The 15,159-nt window shown below is 41.6% G+C and overlaps 2 protein-coding genes across 2 annotated transcripts in view; one reads left to right on the top strand and one right to left on the bottom strand.

The window, feature by feature from the left end:
- The window catches only part of LOC307014237 (bromo adjacent homology domain-containing 1 protein), a 36,809-nt gene extending 29,489 nt beyond the window's left edge, over positions 1 to 7,320 (bottom strand). The window contains exon 1 of the mRNA XM_079642086.1: positions 6,683 to 7,320. The gene's annotated coding sequence lies outside the window, so the exon portion shown is untranslated. The remainder of the gene's footprint in view (positions 1 to 6,682) is intronic.
- On the top strand, positions 6,091 to 14,201 carry ora6 (olfactory receptor class A related 6). The gene is made up of 2 exons (XM_079642092.1): positions 6,091 to 6,291; positions 12,893 to 14,201. Exon 2 carries the CDS (start codon positions 13,031 to 13,033, stop codon positions 13,712 to 13,714), a length of 684 nt encoding a protein of 227 aa, XP_079498218.1. The 5' UTR covers positions 6,091 to 6,291; positions 12,893 to 13,030; the 3' UTR covers positions 13,715 to 14,201.
- The last annotated feature ends 958 nt before the right edge of the window (positions 14,202 to 15,159 follow it).

Genomic DNA, 15,159 nt, shown 5'->3' with positions numbered 1-15,159 from the left:
GTGATGAAACTCTCGAATTGGCTCGGCAAAAGTTTGTTGTTGTTTTGTGTCAGTTATACGTCGCCCCCTCCATTAACATTTTTCATAATTGTTCCACAATGTTTATCATCATGAAATTAATATCTATATATGTTATACTATACTATATCCATGACCTCCACTGGCTCCCCATCAAACACTGCATTGACTTTAAAACATTACTTTTCCCTTTCAAAGCCCTCAACAACCTTGCCCCCCCCCTACCTCTGTGACCTCATCCAACGACACACCCCCACCCGTTGCCTCAGGTCTGCTGAAGCTAACCTACTGCAGCCCATCAGGACAAAGCTCCGGACCTGGGGTGACAGGGCCTTCGCGGCAGCCTCCCCCACACTCTGGAACTCCCTCCCCAGCCACGTCAGATCCGCCAACACTCTCACATCATTCAAACAATCCCTCAAAACTCACCTTTTCACTCTTGCCTTCAACTCCTAATCAACTATCCCCTTGCCCTTATTCCTCCTAGCTTAGCACTTTCTACTTTTGTCGTTATTTTGTTTTACTTGCTTGTAAGCGCTTTGAGCACCAGGAAAAGCGCTTTATAAATGTAATATATTATTATTATTATTATCTTATTCATACACACTGTTCATACTGCTCACAGGCTGCTGTGTATATTCATACCCCTCACTGTTTATTCATCATTCAATTCATTCTATATTTTATTTTTTAGATTGTGTACATTACTTTTCACTTTACTGTTTGTTGCACTCCTGGTTCGAAGATAAACTGCATTTCGTTGTCTCAGTACCTGTAATATGTGCAGTAACAATAAAGTTGAATCTAATCTTGAGCAGGAACAAATGTATTTACTTAGTACATATCTGACATTAACGATTAAACACATGTGTGCATTCTTTATAAATGCAAACCGAACCAAGCCGACTCCGGAGACATAGGCGGATTTTGCGGGGGGGCAGGGGGGGCATTGCCCCCCCTGGTGGCTGAAATATGTTATATCATTACTAAATCTAAAACTGTTCCAATACAAATATTTTGTATATATAAATATTTTAATAGATGTAATAAAATGATTGTTACAATACAAATCTGAATAATATCATCTTTTGTTTGAAATAATTTCATTTTTGAGCAGTCGCATGTTGTGACCATAGACTTTATATATAAAGGGTTGTGACGTGTGTGTGTGTGTGTGACGTGTGAAGTTAAGGACAAAAGTTCCCTCACTTTTTTTTGTATCCAAGTGATTCAGCTATTGAATTAGCAGTAATGGATATTCGGCGATTTTTAAAACGTCCAATTTCGTCTTCAGCTTCAACAACAGAAGAGCCACCGACTGAGCCTAACTTTACCAACCAGCAGCCGTCACAATGTCAAGTGGCAGACACGCAAACGAGCAGCTCTGGATTAGCTAACGTTAGCCCCACAGCGGAGAGCTCTGGATTAGCAGGACCAGCTAACATTAACCCCACAACAGGGAGACCACCGGCACCGGGGCCGTCAGTGGGTCATGATGATCTTGGGGAAAAGCACAGCTGTCCCAAGCAGCCTACTTTATCCGATTTCCCCTCAAAAATGTTTGGGAAAACGAAACGATCATTTTCCACGTACTATTACAAGAACTATCCCTGGATGGAATATTCAGTACGAATTGATGCCGTCTTCTGTTTTTCATGCCGCCACTTCCAGACTGACAGCGGTGTGGAGGATTCCTTTAGAAAGGGCCTGAGTGACTGGAAAAAACTAAGCAGCAAACTGGAGAAACATGCACAATCCCAGGCCCATCTGAACTGCATGGTTAAATGGGATAACTATAAAATGACTGCATCTTCTGGATCTATTGCAGCGAAACTTTCCCGAAGCCACAAAGATTCTGTTGAGAAGAACAGATCTTATTTGTGCAAAATTGTTGATATTGTGAGGCTGTTGTCCAAACTCGGATTGCCTTTTCGTGGGCATCGGGAGGGAAGCGAGTCAGAGTCGCGTGGAAATTTTCTTGAGGTTTGTGGATTTTTCTCCAAGTATGATTCTGCTTTTAAAATCATGCAGTCCAACTATTTCAATGCTACTAGCCCGGATTTCCAGAACGAAGTCATTGACATATGCGCTAACTTAGTTCGTGCAGAAATTGAAGAGAAAGTGCAGGATACTGGATTTTTTTCTATAATTGCAGATGAGGCCAGGTCTTGCAAAACGGAACAATTATCAGTATGTATCAGATATGCAGAGCAGCTTGAAATCAAGGAGCGTTTTTTGTGTTTTATTGATTGCTCAGCATCTCGCAACGCGGCTGGGATTGTGGAAGCAATAAACAAAGGACTTGAGATGTGTGGACTGAAACATATCCCAGTTGTTGCCCAGAGTTACGATGCTGCCTCCGTCATGTCTGGTCACGTTTCTGGTGTGCAGCAGCGCATCAAAGAGACCCACCCATACGCAGTGTACGTGCACTGCATGGCACACAAACTAAATCTGGTGCTTATGGAGTGTTGTGCTGTCAACCGCAACGTGAAAACATTCCTGAACGTCATTGACAAACTCTACTCTGTATTTGCAGAGCCGTCAAACCATCATCGATTAATTGAAATGCAGAAATCACTGAATCTGAAACAAACTGAAATAATACAGCCAAGTGAGACAAGATGGGCGTACAAGTGGCGATCTGTGAATTCCGTTAAAACTCACTACTCTGCAATTATAGGGTGCCTGAGAGAAATGAGTGACGAGGGAGACAAGTGGTCTGTGGAGGCCAGTGGCCTTTATGCCCACATGACCAGAATGTCTTTCATTACATGTGTTATTGTATTGGAAGACATACTGCGTGTGATTCATTTTACGCACAAGGCCCTACAGTCCTCCAGCTGCACACTCTCCGAAGCTGCAGCGCTTACCGACAACCTGAAGGCGCACTTCAAATCTCAGAGACAAGCAGATACGTGGAGCAATATGTGGGGATCAGTGAAACAGTTCTGCCGGGACAACAACGTGCCAGTACCTGGGGATGCAGATGTTGAGTGTCAGACTCCGGGTCCCCTTGCACCCAAAAGAAAACGGGTTACAAAACCCCCGACCTCCCTCGACAGTTCCTGGTTACAACTACTTTGGGCCAAAGAGAAACTGATGAAAGTGGCGCACAAATGTCACAGAGTGATACAGCTGGATATCAGCAGCACCTCTATCTCCCTGTGCTGGACACCCTCATCAACGAACTAGACAGACGATTCACGGGAGAGTCCATAGAGCTGGCACGAGCATGTGGAGCAGTGTTTAAATGTCAGAAAAAAGGAATTGAACCTCTCGTACAAAAATACGCACAGCTGCTCAAAATTCACCCTCTCCTTCTTGGAGCAGAGATGGACCTTGTTAAAGCCTCTGCTGTCGCACCTGTTGCACTTGAGCATCTCCGAAAGACTGTTAAAAAGGAGAGCTATCCAAATCTATACAAGATGCTCCAGTTGGCACTGACTCTGCTTATCGGATCTGCCACCTCTGAGAGAAGTTTTTCTGCAATGAGGAGAATTCGGAACTGGCTGCGGTCAACGATGGGAGGAACAAGATTTTCCTCACTTGCGGTTCTTCACATTGAGGACGACATAACCGCACAGCTGTCACCTGAGGGGATAGTGGACGTATATGCGGAACGTAAAAAACGGCGTCTACTTCTGAACTAAGGTAGGACACCAAGGGATATAGTAGTTATCAAATAAGTATAAGATATGCACAGTTTTGATACGTTTTTTACAGTTATGTAATGCACTGTTGTTGGGGGGAGTGACCGCCCCTTCCATATGAGTGTGTGTGTACGGCGGGCATGAGGCGGGCATGACGGGACGAGTTGTGTTCGTATGTGGAAAAGTCAAACTCAGTGCGGTGAGCACGAAATAGTTGGGACTGTGTACTGAGTGACGTCAGTAAAAAAGGTTTGCCCCCCCAAGCGCAAATGTCAAACTCCGCCTATGTCCGGAGATGGCGGTATGCACCTCAAAGTTGTTTGCAATCCGCCAAAAAACCGAGAGAAGAAGAAGGGGAAGAAGAAGAAGAAGAAGAAGAAGAAGAAGAAGAAGAAGAAGAAGAAGAAGAAGCCGACTCGGAGCTGTCCGACTTCAGGCGAGCTTTTTGAGACCTCCCCCGGCTGCGGTCGGCTATTCTCGTCTACTTTCGAGGCGTGCCGCAACCAAGCCTCCAGGAAGTGCGCCGGAATCTGATGAATATATTCGTTGTGGCCAAACGGCGGTACTACACTTCCGTTTGGTTGCTGGTCCCGGAAACACTTTTTCCCATTGACTTACATTGGGAAAGAGTGGTCTGTAACTCGTTGGATAATTTTTTTTAAACTAAATAAACTACCCAGTATGAATGTTTGTATAGCCCTTATTAAAAGCATTCGTTCCTCACATTTTAAAAATGTGCTAATAACGTTATTCTGAGAGTTATATCCCTCTGCATTATGAACGTGCATCTAACCCACGGGACCGCGCCGCCCGGCACGTTCATGTTACGTGTTCAGCAGGTTCAGCACTACATGCGTTTATCTTTACCCATGGATGCACAATAACAACGGACCCATATCGTCTCACTGCCATCCCACAGAGCTGTAATAATGGATATATTGCACATGTTTGCTGTAATTCATCATTTGTAAAATATTATACTACATGGGCTGTATGATTAAATCTTGTACCGTAAATGTTGTATTAAATAAAGTTAATATAACCGACGTTAGATTAACGTCCCTGTAGCTTCTTATTGCACTAAGAAGCTTATTGCACTGTAAATATATATATTAATATATATATATGCAGTGCAATAATTCTTTCATGCTAAATGAAGCTCTGTTGCTTGGATATCACTAGATCCTGTTACAGCGTAATATAAGTACATAACGATTGATGTGCACATTAGCATAATTACTAGCTAGCCGCTAGCTGCTAACTGCCGCCTCGTTAGTATCAAATCCATAATAAAAACAAGCCATTACCATGCTGTCATGAACGTGCGGTGCTGTTAAGTGTACGCAAATTGACATGCTTGATGTGAATGAGCATTTTGGTTAAAGTTGCGCATGTGCTATGAGCGCACATACGGGTACTTCTCAGGCATGCCGGGTAGTCTGTGACGTTTCGCTCTCTCAAAAGTTGGGCCATTTTATCATCATGCGCCAATGAGCAACTCTCATAGGAATGAATGAGGCCCCGCCTCCCACGCTGTATCCAGTTCTTATTATACATCCATGGTCTCAAACAAGCCTAGTTTGTTGGGTCCCTCACTTCCGTTTCGCTTCTCAAGCATTGATTTGCTAACTGAACAGCCAATCAGAGTGATTTCTTTTGCCGACAGCCTTTGGCCGACTGCCCACCGATTCGACATGTTGAATCAGGGCCGGCTAAAATGATTGGCCGTGCTTTTTACAGTACTACGGCTTCCACAGATGAAAACCTTTTTTATGGATTTTTAATGCACTTAAGATATTCATTGCTATCGGGATGTTAAGAGCATTCCATGGAATATAACAAAAAGTGTATCTTGAGCCGGTTTCTCAAACGTACCTACCCCACTTTTAACTTACAGATCGCAATACCAGTACTGATCAAATATTTAAATATGGCTGATTCACTATCTCAATATTTTAAGTGCATGATTTGCAAGTATTAACATGCGATACATATAGCTATTATATAACCAACAAAGCAAGTTCAAATGAAGGGTAACATTCAAAGCGTAGGATAGGGAATTCAAAAATCATGAGGTTTAAACAGATTCCAGTTAAAATCTGGACAAAAAAGTACAATGACACCACACAGAAACTCCAGTATATCCTGATTGGATGTCTAATCTAGTGTAACATGATAAAATAAGTACACAAAACTCCAGGAACAACTTCACTCAAGGAAGCCCTTCCTTATCCACTTTCCCTTCACACACATCTGTCAATGTGCATGTCCTGAAGATCATCCACTGTCAACCCACGCCTCGGGGGGTTTATCCATGATGTCATAGCAGCATCATCCGTTGTGAGCTCATTGCCTTTATGACCTAATTGGCAAACGGTGATGTGGGGTAATTGCTTTGGCATTTATGATGCCTCCTCATTTACCTGAGCAGAGCGGTACAACACTGACTGTCAAACCTCAGTTCGAAGTGGCATATTTGTTTACTCCCACTAAAGTAGCCGGTTTAAGGCCCAATATGAGTGAAATACAACCCCCAAGAAATGCCTCATGGCTCATGTGCCCTAAAGTTTGTAACCCCTCGTGAGCGCGCGCACACCAACACAGGGGGGTTGACGTCCAGGTGAGCATTAATCCAACCAATTATAATATTAGTGAGCTCCTGTGCTACTGTGTCCCTATAATTGACCTTGTTCCCGTCCAGTGAGCACACAAAGCACTATTATCGCTTTGACATTACACTGTGGTTGCTGCTGCTGGTGGTGTTGTTGGAGGTGACTGGGGGAGGGAGGGGATATGATAACACACATTGAACGGCCAGTCCGACTGAGAGTACCACTCCCTGGGAATCTCCTTCATCACCATGGCCATTATCTGCCTCGGCAACGTCCTCCAGGCATGACTTTAAAAACATACACAAAAGGAGGAAAGCTGGCCATATGCGACCCCTGCTCTGCCTGAATCCAAAAAAGAGAATTAACGAGGAAAGATAACGTAGAGAAGCCGCTACTCACCGTAACGTAGCTCTGCGTGGCGGGCACTATCTCGTCTAATTTTCCAATGGTGCGAGGAGCCAGTCAGGGCACCTTGTTTTCCGAATGGCTGGGTAAGGCAAGTCCGCCTCGCCCGACTGGTTCACCGATGCAGCTCAACTAGAGGAAATACACCCGCCACGAATGTTCGCCACTTCAAAAATATCGACGAGAGAAGAGACAGATCCAACTACTCTGATCTCGTAAGAAAAGGTTACACTCCTTTCTGAGGCGAGCGGGGTCTGCTCAGGATGTTTGTTTTCATATATCCCATCCACTCCAACTGCCAATACGGCTGCGGAAGCTTGAGTGTTGCTGCTGGAGATAGTAGAGAGTCCGTCGCCCGCACACACGTCGCTTATATCCCGTCAGTTGGCATTACCAGTGCACGCAGCGCTCAGTTTGTACACCCGTCTGTGTGTGTTGCTACTGAACAACAACTAGCAGCAGAACATGACTGACTGCAGCGCTGACACGCGGTGTGGGCTGGGCTCCCTCCTGCCATATAAAGTGTAGCAAAAATCACCAAAAGTCCAGTCCAGTCCCGTATATGACTACAAGAAACAAATGTGTTTTTATATAACAACAACAAGAACATCCTCATCCTACTTCTGTGCTGAAGCATGTGATGGCAACATGGTGAGTCTTTTAAAGGGGTATCCACGCGTATCTGCCTCTCTTGGTCCCACCCGTGGTAACTTTCTTGGAGGGATGTTGCTGTGGCATTAACAGGACAGGGGGATGACTGTCAGACAGCCTGGAAACACCTGTTAACAAACCAGTGTATCCAAAGTGGGATTCAAGCCAGGAAAACCTCAGCTGTGACACTTGCAAGGGCTCCATGCCAAAAGTTGCAAATATGGGTCAAATTCTAATTATATTCCCAATAAAACTGTGCCCAATTTATTGTTTCTTCATATAATTTCCATGACACTTAAACCATAAACCAGAGATGTATTCAGACTAACTTCAGAGCCCCAAAACCCCCAGGTTTACTGTATGTCAATTGGTTGTGTGTATAGTTGATATGACTTTTAAGAATATGCATTATAAAATGTTATTTAAAAAAATAGATTGACAAAATGACGGTCCTGCATTATTTAATATTTTCCGCCTGGCTTTTACAGAAGCTCTGTAATAAAGGTACTTCGGTTGAATTCCCAAGTTACCTTGAATTATAGAGGAAACCTTTGTTTTCTCAGGCATGAGGAGGATGAATCCAAAAACAAAGTAAAGGCTTGATGGATTTAAATGAATTGGGGCTGCGTCTGACTAAAGCAAAACATCTGTTAAAAAAACTGTCACACCAGTTGTGCAATATAATAGTTTTATTTATCTTATGCTCACTACTTCTCAAACACATTAATTTTACTGAAACGTTACTTTCAGTGCTTGAATTGGAATAAAAAAGGTGCCAGTACTCTAAATCAGCAACAAGTATTTGGCACAAAGTCATAGTATATCCTATAATGCTGGTGGGTTTGTCTCTTTACTGTATATTTTAGAAAGGCTCACTGTACTTAAACAAAATGACTCAGGGTGCATCTGAGATTAGAGGGGGTGCAGTGGTAAAGTGCTATTTTTATAAGTGGGGAGTGGACCTGACACCCTCTAGTCTAGGGGGGTCCGGCCGGGGCATGCTCCTCCGGGATTTTTTTTTTTAAATATTGAAGTTAGATGCATCAATCTGGTGCACTTTGAGAGCAAAATGAAGAGATATATGGATACCTCTCAACATCCATAATGAAACAACTGTAAACAGATTTACTTTTTCTTTATGGATATAAAAGAAAGTAAAGCTTGACTCCTACTGGCTGGTTAAATGACTCCTCGTCCCTGAGGCCGCTACCAGTTTTTTGTGCCATTTTGCTGGATTTATTTGTCAATAGCGTTGCTGCACAAAGTGATAGCCCTCTAGTTTAAATCTACTACCCAAAAAGAAACATATGGAGATGGGTTACTATTTAAAACAAATTGCAAATCTATTTGGGAACAGTGGGGCCGAGCCTCAAATCCTATAGGGGGGTCCGGGGGCATGCTCCCCCGGTAAGATTTTTTTTTAAATGTTGGACTTAAATGCATCAATCTGGTGCATTTTGAGGGGGAAATAAAGAGACTACACCCATATGAAACAAAAATGTATACATTTAAATAATCATAAAATCATAAGTACATGGCCATAACCAATAACATACAATATCCAATATGAAAAAACATTGAAACTTGTTTATTTATTTGTTTTTGGTTCATTTATAGTTGTGAGTGTGTCTGGGCTCCTGAATCGGCCTCTCCTGTCTCCCTCCTCTCCCCCCTGCTCCTCTTTGAGGCAACAGCAAAGACTAGTTTTAGCTCTCAACAAGTTTATCTTACCTTTTTTCACCTAGTTAACATTTTGTTTGTATTATTCATGCATATTTTACTAATCACTACCCCCTCAAATGGAAATATGTGTTTACATAAATGGTGACCGAACCGTTTGAGACCCACTGAAATAACTTAAACTAAGTTAACTATCTAAAGACTCAGAGAGTAATTTACCTCACCAGAGCTGTAGTTATCAGCCTCTCAGTCTGACAGCAAAGGACTCTCCCTCCACCTTGTTGTTGAAGCAGCTCCTTATATCCGTTAGCGCAGCTAGCTAGCACCAGATGCTAACAACAATACACGTAAACGGTGCGCGCGCTTTCTCGCTCGCTCGCGCCACACATACACCAACACACACCCTCCCGAGCTTGAATGACACACAGAGACCAATTGAGGGCATTAGTATGATCTGTATGAAAGTGGCAATGTCGGCAGGCCACGTCATGTAGACAGCCAGTCACCCTCTGTGAGGCAGAGTCAGACCCACATTTGCGCTGCGTTGCGTTTACAATATATGTACCGGCACCTTGCCGGTACTAAGTAAGAAGTGCCGGTACCACATGGGTAAAAATCAGAAGTGCCGGTACCGGCCCAATTCAAGCACTGGTTACTTTTATAAAACGCTTAGTCCAGATTTGTAGAGGTCTGAAACCTAAAAAAAAGGAAGCTTTCCCTCTACACTCCTTGCTGAATGTCTGAAACCAACCATGCATTTCGTTAAAGTATTTTATAAACTCTATTTAACACCTTCGCACTTAATTAATCCCACGGACAAGTGATTGTTCAACAGCTAATAGTTCAGCGCAAGTGTCAAACACATTTTAATTTGGTGAACTGTTAATTAAATGTAATTCTTTCACCAAGCAATATAACTCAGCAGCTTAAAACAGTGATTGGCAAGTGATTCATTTTGATTGCCGCAGCACATTAACATTTAGATGAAAATGTATGCTGGCGACGTGCCATGGCTCGAGTCCAAGTTTAGTAGTCCCAGTTTCTCAGGTTTGATTTCAAATCATGAAGATCATGTGCAATGTATGTTTTGAGTCCCTAAAGGCCAAGTCCATTTTAGCACTTTGAATCATTAAAACAAGAAGTTGATAAAAAAGTAAATTTCTTGTATAGAAGCCTCTTTAACAGGCATTTTAACTTGTCTTAGTAAGAAAAGCACACATTGAATAGATGATGACTATGTTCTATTTCAGATGCAACAGTAAACAGATAATTGTCTCATTTAAATCTAAATGTCTTCACTTAGAATATTTAACAACACATGTGTCTTGGTAGCAAGAAGTCAGCCACACGCTATCCACCGCCATAAAGCATTCCCTGATTTATCCTCTATTTTTTTCTAAATTGGACCATTTGGGACATAAGGAGCATCATGATGTACTGAAAAATAGTACAGCTAAGATCATAAACTTTAACCCTCCTGTTGTCTTTGGGTCAAATCTGACCAATTTACTACTTTCATCAATCATAACTTTTTTTTGTTACATTCAATTGTATTAAGGCTTTATGATATCCTTCACAGTAGACATTTGAACATACAATTGCTGATCACCACTTTCATTGAATTTTTGATGATTTAGTCAACTTTGTAACACCCATGGTGTTCCCGGTCAAAAATGACTGATTAGTAACCATCAGAATCAGATAAAACACACACACAAACACCCACCCACCCACACACACACATACTCTAGATGTGTCCGCCCCCCCCTTATGTGCCCAATGCCCCCATGTGAATTACACCTGGCACACACACACACACACACACGCACACACACACACACACAGAACAATTTGAAACATTTCCCGCTCTTATGTGCCCATTCCCCCACATGGATCACACCTTACAAACACAATACATGCTCAGTGCCTATTCGTTGTATATTTACTGCAGTTATTCATGTATACCAGTAGTCTGATACAATATTTACAGTTTAAAAGGGTGTTAAATGAAATTTGGTAATGATTAATGGTGTTTGTGTTAATGTAATAGCAGTTAAAACAGTACTGGTCAAATTTGAACGCCAACAACAAAGTAAGGAGGGGGAAACTAAGACAATAGAAAGAAAAATCAAGTGAGAAATAGGGTAATTTTCTCATAGACTTCTTTAAAACTTGACTTTTTTTGTGCGCCCCTAGCTGGCCTTTCAAAAGTGTGCAGGAACTTCAGCATTGGCTACACTTCTCAGACCTACAGGTGGCCATGGCTAAACATTGGCATGTTACCAGCAAGTTAGCATGCTGGTTAGCATTTGGCTCGAAACACTGCTGTGGCTATGAGTCAAGCGTTAAGTGGGGCTATCAACTTGTTTTTGTGCTTACTACTAAATAAATTTGTTGTGGTAACCTCCCAAAGCAAAACTCTATGTTATTTCCTTCTAACATGAGTGTATTATGTTTGGGATTTTGTGTGTTCAAAATAAGAAAGACAAAAAATATGATTATTGGAAAAACCCAAATTCAACATCACTAACAACAGTGATGTGTGCATTAGGTCGGAGTTATAGTAAAATAAAGAGAAGAAACAAAAAGAAAAAAGAAAGTGCTCTAAAGCAATCAATTAACTTTGTTTCACCTAATGGAATGAAACAATTTAACCACTAAATCACATTTGATCAGGTCTCTGATTGATAATTATTGAATGGTGAAAAGTAATACTAATCTGTCCAGGCTCATTACATTACACTTAGTTTCCCCATTTACTGCCAATGTAGGGCTTATCTTTAATTACACACACACACACACACACACACACACACACACACACACACACACACACACACACACACACACACACACACACACACACACACACACACACACACACACACACACACACACACACACACACACACACACACACACACACACACACACACACACACACACACACACAGAGAGAGAGAGAGAGATCCACAATTAAGCTGAATCAGGATGCAGGGCTTGATTGAAGAGAGCGTCTGCTAACTAGACAGCACAGTCAACGAGGAAAAGAAACAAGCTGGAACATGAACTGATCCTGTGTGAACAACAGGGGCCAAAAGCCTTTGTCCTATTATGCCTTTCACTCTGTTTGCCCACCGCACAATCACGTGAACGGACGGATATTTCAATTGTTTACAGCAGAAGTCCTAACTACCCTAATTAAGTGATAGAGATATTCCTCCAAAATGTACTATTGGTTTTCCAAAGACTTACCCCCTCATTCTTTTCTCAAAACTATAATAATGAATAGATAACACGTACTCAAGTTAACTGCCTGATTGGTAATATTGGACATGTTAAGCAAGATGTCATCAAGAAGATGTTTGTAGTATGTCACAGTAGTGTGCTGTCAGATAAAATATAGCGTGCTAATTAAACCAAAAAATGACAAAAACAAGTGTTGGTGGATGTAAATGAGCTCTTGCAGGAATTGAGGGTGATGTCAGCAGTGGAAAAACCTGTCACTGCTTTAAATCAGACAATGTGCTGGTCTCAAGGTGAAGCTTTGAAATGCTCTGAGGTAAAGCTATAATGACTCCCAGCCTTCAATGTTTCCAGGGTCCTCCTTTCTCTATAATGAGCACAGCCAATCACCAATCTAGGTTCTTGTCACCTTTGAGAACTTGATAACAAGGGTTACATGCTACACATTTGCTTTAAAACTCCCACCTCTGCTTGCTTCTGGGGAAAGAACCACTAGTGAAAGATTTTTGAAAGATTTTGCTTCTTTCAACAATGATTTATTTCTCTGTCAACCTCCTGGGTTTAAGAGTGTTAATTTCTTGCATAGGAGTTACGGGTAATGTATTTCTCATCCTTGCCATCATTCAGACTAAGCTTTCCCGGGTCAAATCCTTCGAGTTTTTCCTCTTGGGACTGTCCGCTGCCAACTTGGAGGAAATTGTCCTCGTGAACATCTACGATATTATCATCCTCAAGACCTCCACCATCGACAATTGGTTGTGCGAAATGCTCCAGTTCCTGACAATGTTTGGAGAAATCACCAGCATCTTCTTCACCGTCCTCATCTGCATCTTTCGTGCACAGAAGCTGAGAGACGTCGACAAGAGGGTCAACCCGATCTACCTGGACAACACCAGGTCGGCCTGGATGGTGAGCGGGCTTTTTGTGATGCTCGCCACGCTGCTTTGTCTCCCAGTTTTTGCAATCAAGCCTCAAGGCCTTCAGGGAAACACAACAATGAATAGCAGCAGCTGCCCTCCCAACTTCTTTCAGTGTATTGGAAACGATTGCCCCATACTCAACCGTGTTTACAAGTACACGTTCATCGTGGTGTGCTACCTGCTGCCTCTGATCATCGTCACAGTCACCAGCTGCCTCATCATCGCGGTGCTGCTGAGCCGGAGGAAGACGATCACACCTGGGGCGAGCGAGACTGGGTCGAGTCAGTTCAGTACGAAGAACAAGGACCAGAAGCTCAAGAGGAGCACCATAGCTGTGCTGTCAGCGATGGGGTTGTTCCAGGTAGACTGGAGTCTCTACCTGATCTTCCAGCTGACCGTCAGCCACTCTGACTATGCGTTTTGGGCTGAGACTGAGTTTTTTCTCACAACTTCCTACACATCTATCAGTCCCTATGTGTACGGGATCGGGAATAACCTGTTTTTATGCAAGAACTTTATAAAGAAGTAACTTGAAGATTTTCTTCTGTATTTAAGATTGGAACACACATCTTTTGACATTTTTAGAAACCTCACCTTGCTCAGACCTTTTTCTGTAACTGTCATTGGTAAAAAGATTAAAGCATTGTGTTAAAATTAAATATATTTGTTTAGATCTCGACATTTTTTATTAGATGTTATGCAACTTATCTTTTTCCATTGTTTTGCTATTAAAAGTCGTTTTCAGTCCCAACGTTTTATATGTAAAAAAAAGAAAGAAAGGGTTTTAATCAGCAATACCTTTAATTGTTGGCAAAAGCATTAAAGGATTGCCACTTTCTACGCTGAAAAATAAAATGTTTTTTGTTGCTAAAGAAGCTCTCTTTCTGCCTGCAGTTGGAGGAGGGCAAGCACATCTTATGTGATGCAGTGTAACGCAAAATAAATACTAAAGACATTGCAAGTTCCTGTTTCGCTATGATACCTGCAGACTCACTCTTTATTTTCACTGCAATTCTTCACATAACAGTTGTATATAAACTCTATATAAATAAATACAGAGTTGACTTGTGTTCATGGTAAAATAATATATTGTCAAGCTTTTCTCTTTTTCAGAAGAGTGAAGTCAAGTGCAGGATAAATCTTGAGTTTAAGCTTTGTAACATCATTGAAGAGATGCACTGGCTCTGTTTAAATTGATTATTTATGGGTCACATATAAGTGAGTCTTATTGTGACCAATTTAGACAGATTTTGTTGGATTAAGGTAATGTAGGTTTATGCCAAATGTCTGCTTAAATAGTGTCAATTGTTATTTATAAAAACGTGTGTGGGTGTGTAAAATGATTTAGCCTTAATCATCACAATTTAAACATTAACTCGTAAAATACTTTTGTGTCAATAACATGAGTGCCTTTAATTCACAAAGCTAAGCCTGACTGCTTTTGGAAAAAGTTTCTCATTATTTCTTACCTTCTGCCATGACATCTACATCTGTTCTTTAAATGTAATCCCTTCACATTAAAAAAAATACATATGCATTATGTCTACACTCTTAACTCAAAAACAATCCTGTATTTACACAGTGATGATACAATAAATATTGTGCCTGTTCACGGTAATTTTAAATTAGGTTTGACAGTTGTGACAGAGGCTCACAAAGGCAATACAAAGTCTGTGCACTTTCCTTTGTCTGTGCGGCCACTGCTGATTTTACCTTAGTGACATCACAATCTGGTAGCTGTCACTCCACACTGTATTGTTGTTAAGGAAGTAAAATGAAAAACACACCCTTATTAAGGAGTTCCTACAGTGGCTTCTTTTTATTTTCTGCAGATATTTAAAAAAGTCTCTATGTATGCAGTGTTACATGATGTGAGCAACAATAACCTTATGTGTCATCATTAAACAGTAATGATATTACTGTTGTATTATTATAAATTATCTGATCCAATATACAATTGTACAGTGAATACAT

The sequence above is a fragment of the Notothenia rossii genome (genome assembly GCF_949606895.1).
Source record: "Notothenia rossii genome assembly, chromosome: 8".
Taxonomy (NCBI): Eukaryota; Metazoa; Chordata; class Actinopteri; order Perciformes; family Nototheniidae; genus Notothenia; species Notothenia rossii.
The sequence above is the reverse complement of the archived record's forward strand: the minus strand, read 5'-3'. Positions and strand labels throughout refer to the sequence as shown.

Excerpts from the sequence above, each read along its gene's own strand:
- ora6 (XM_079642092.1), top strand. The coding sequence starts at position 13,031 with ATGCTCCAGTTCCTGACAATGTTTGGAGAAATCACCAGCATCTTCTTC.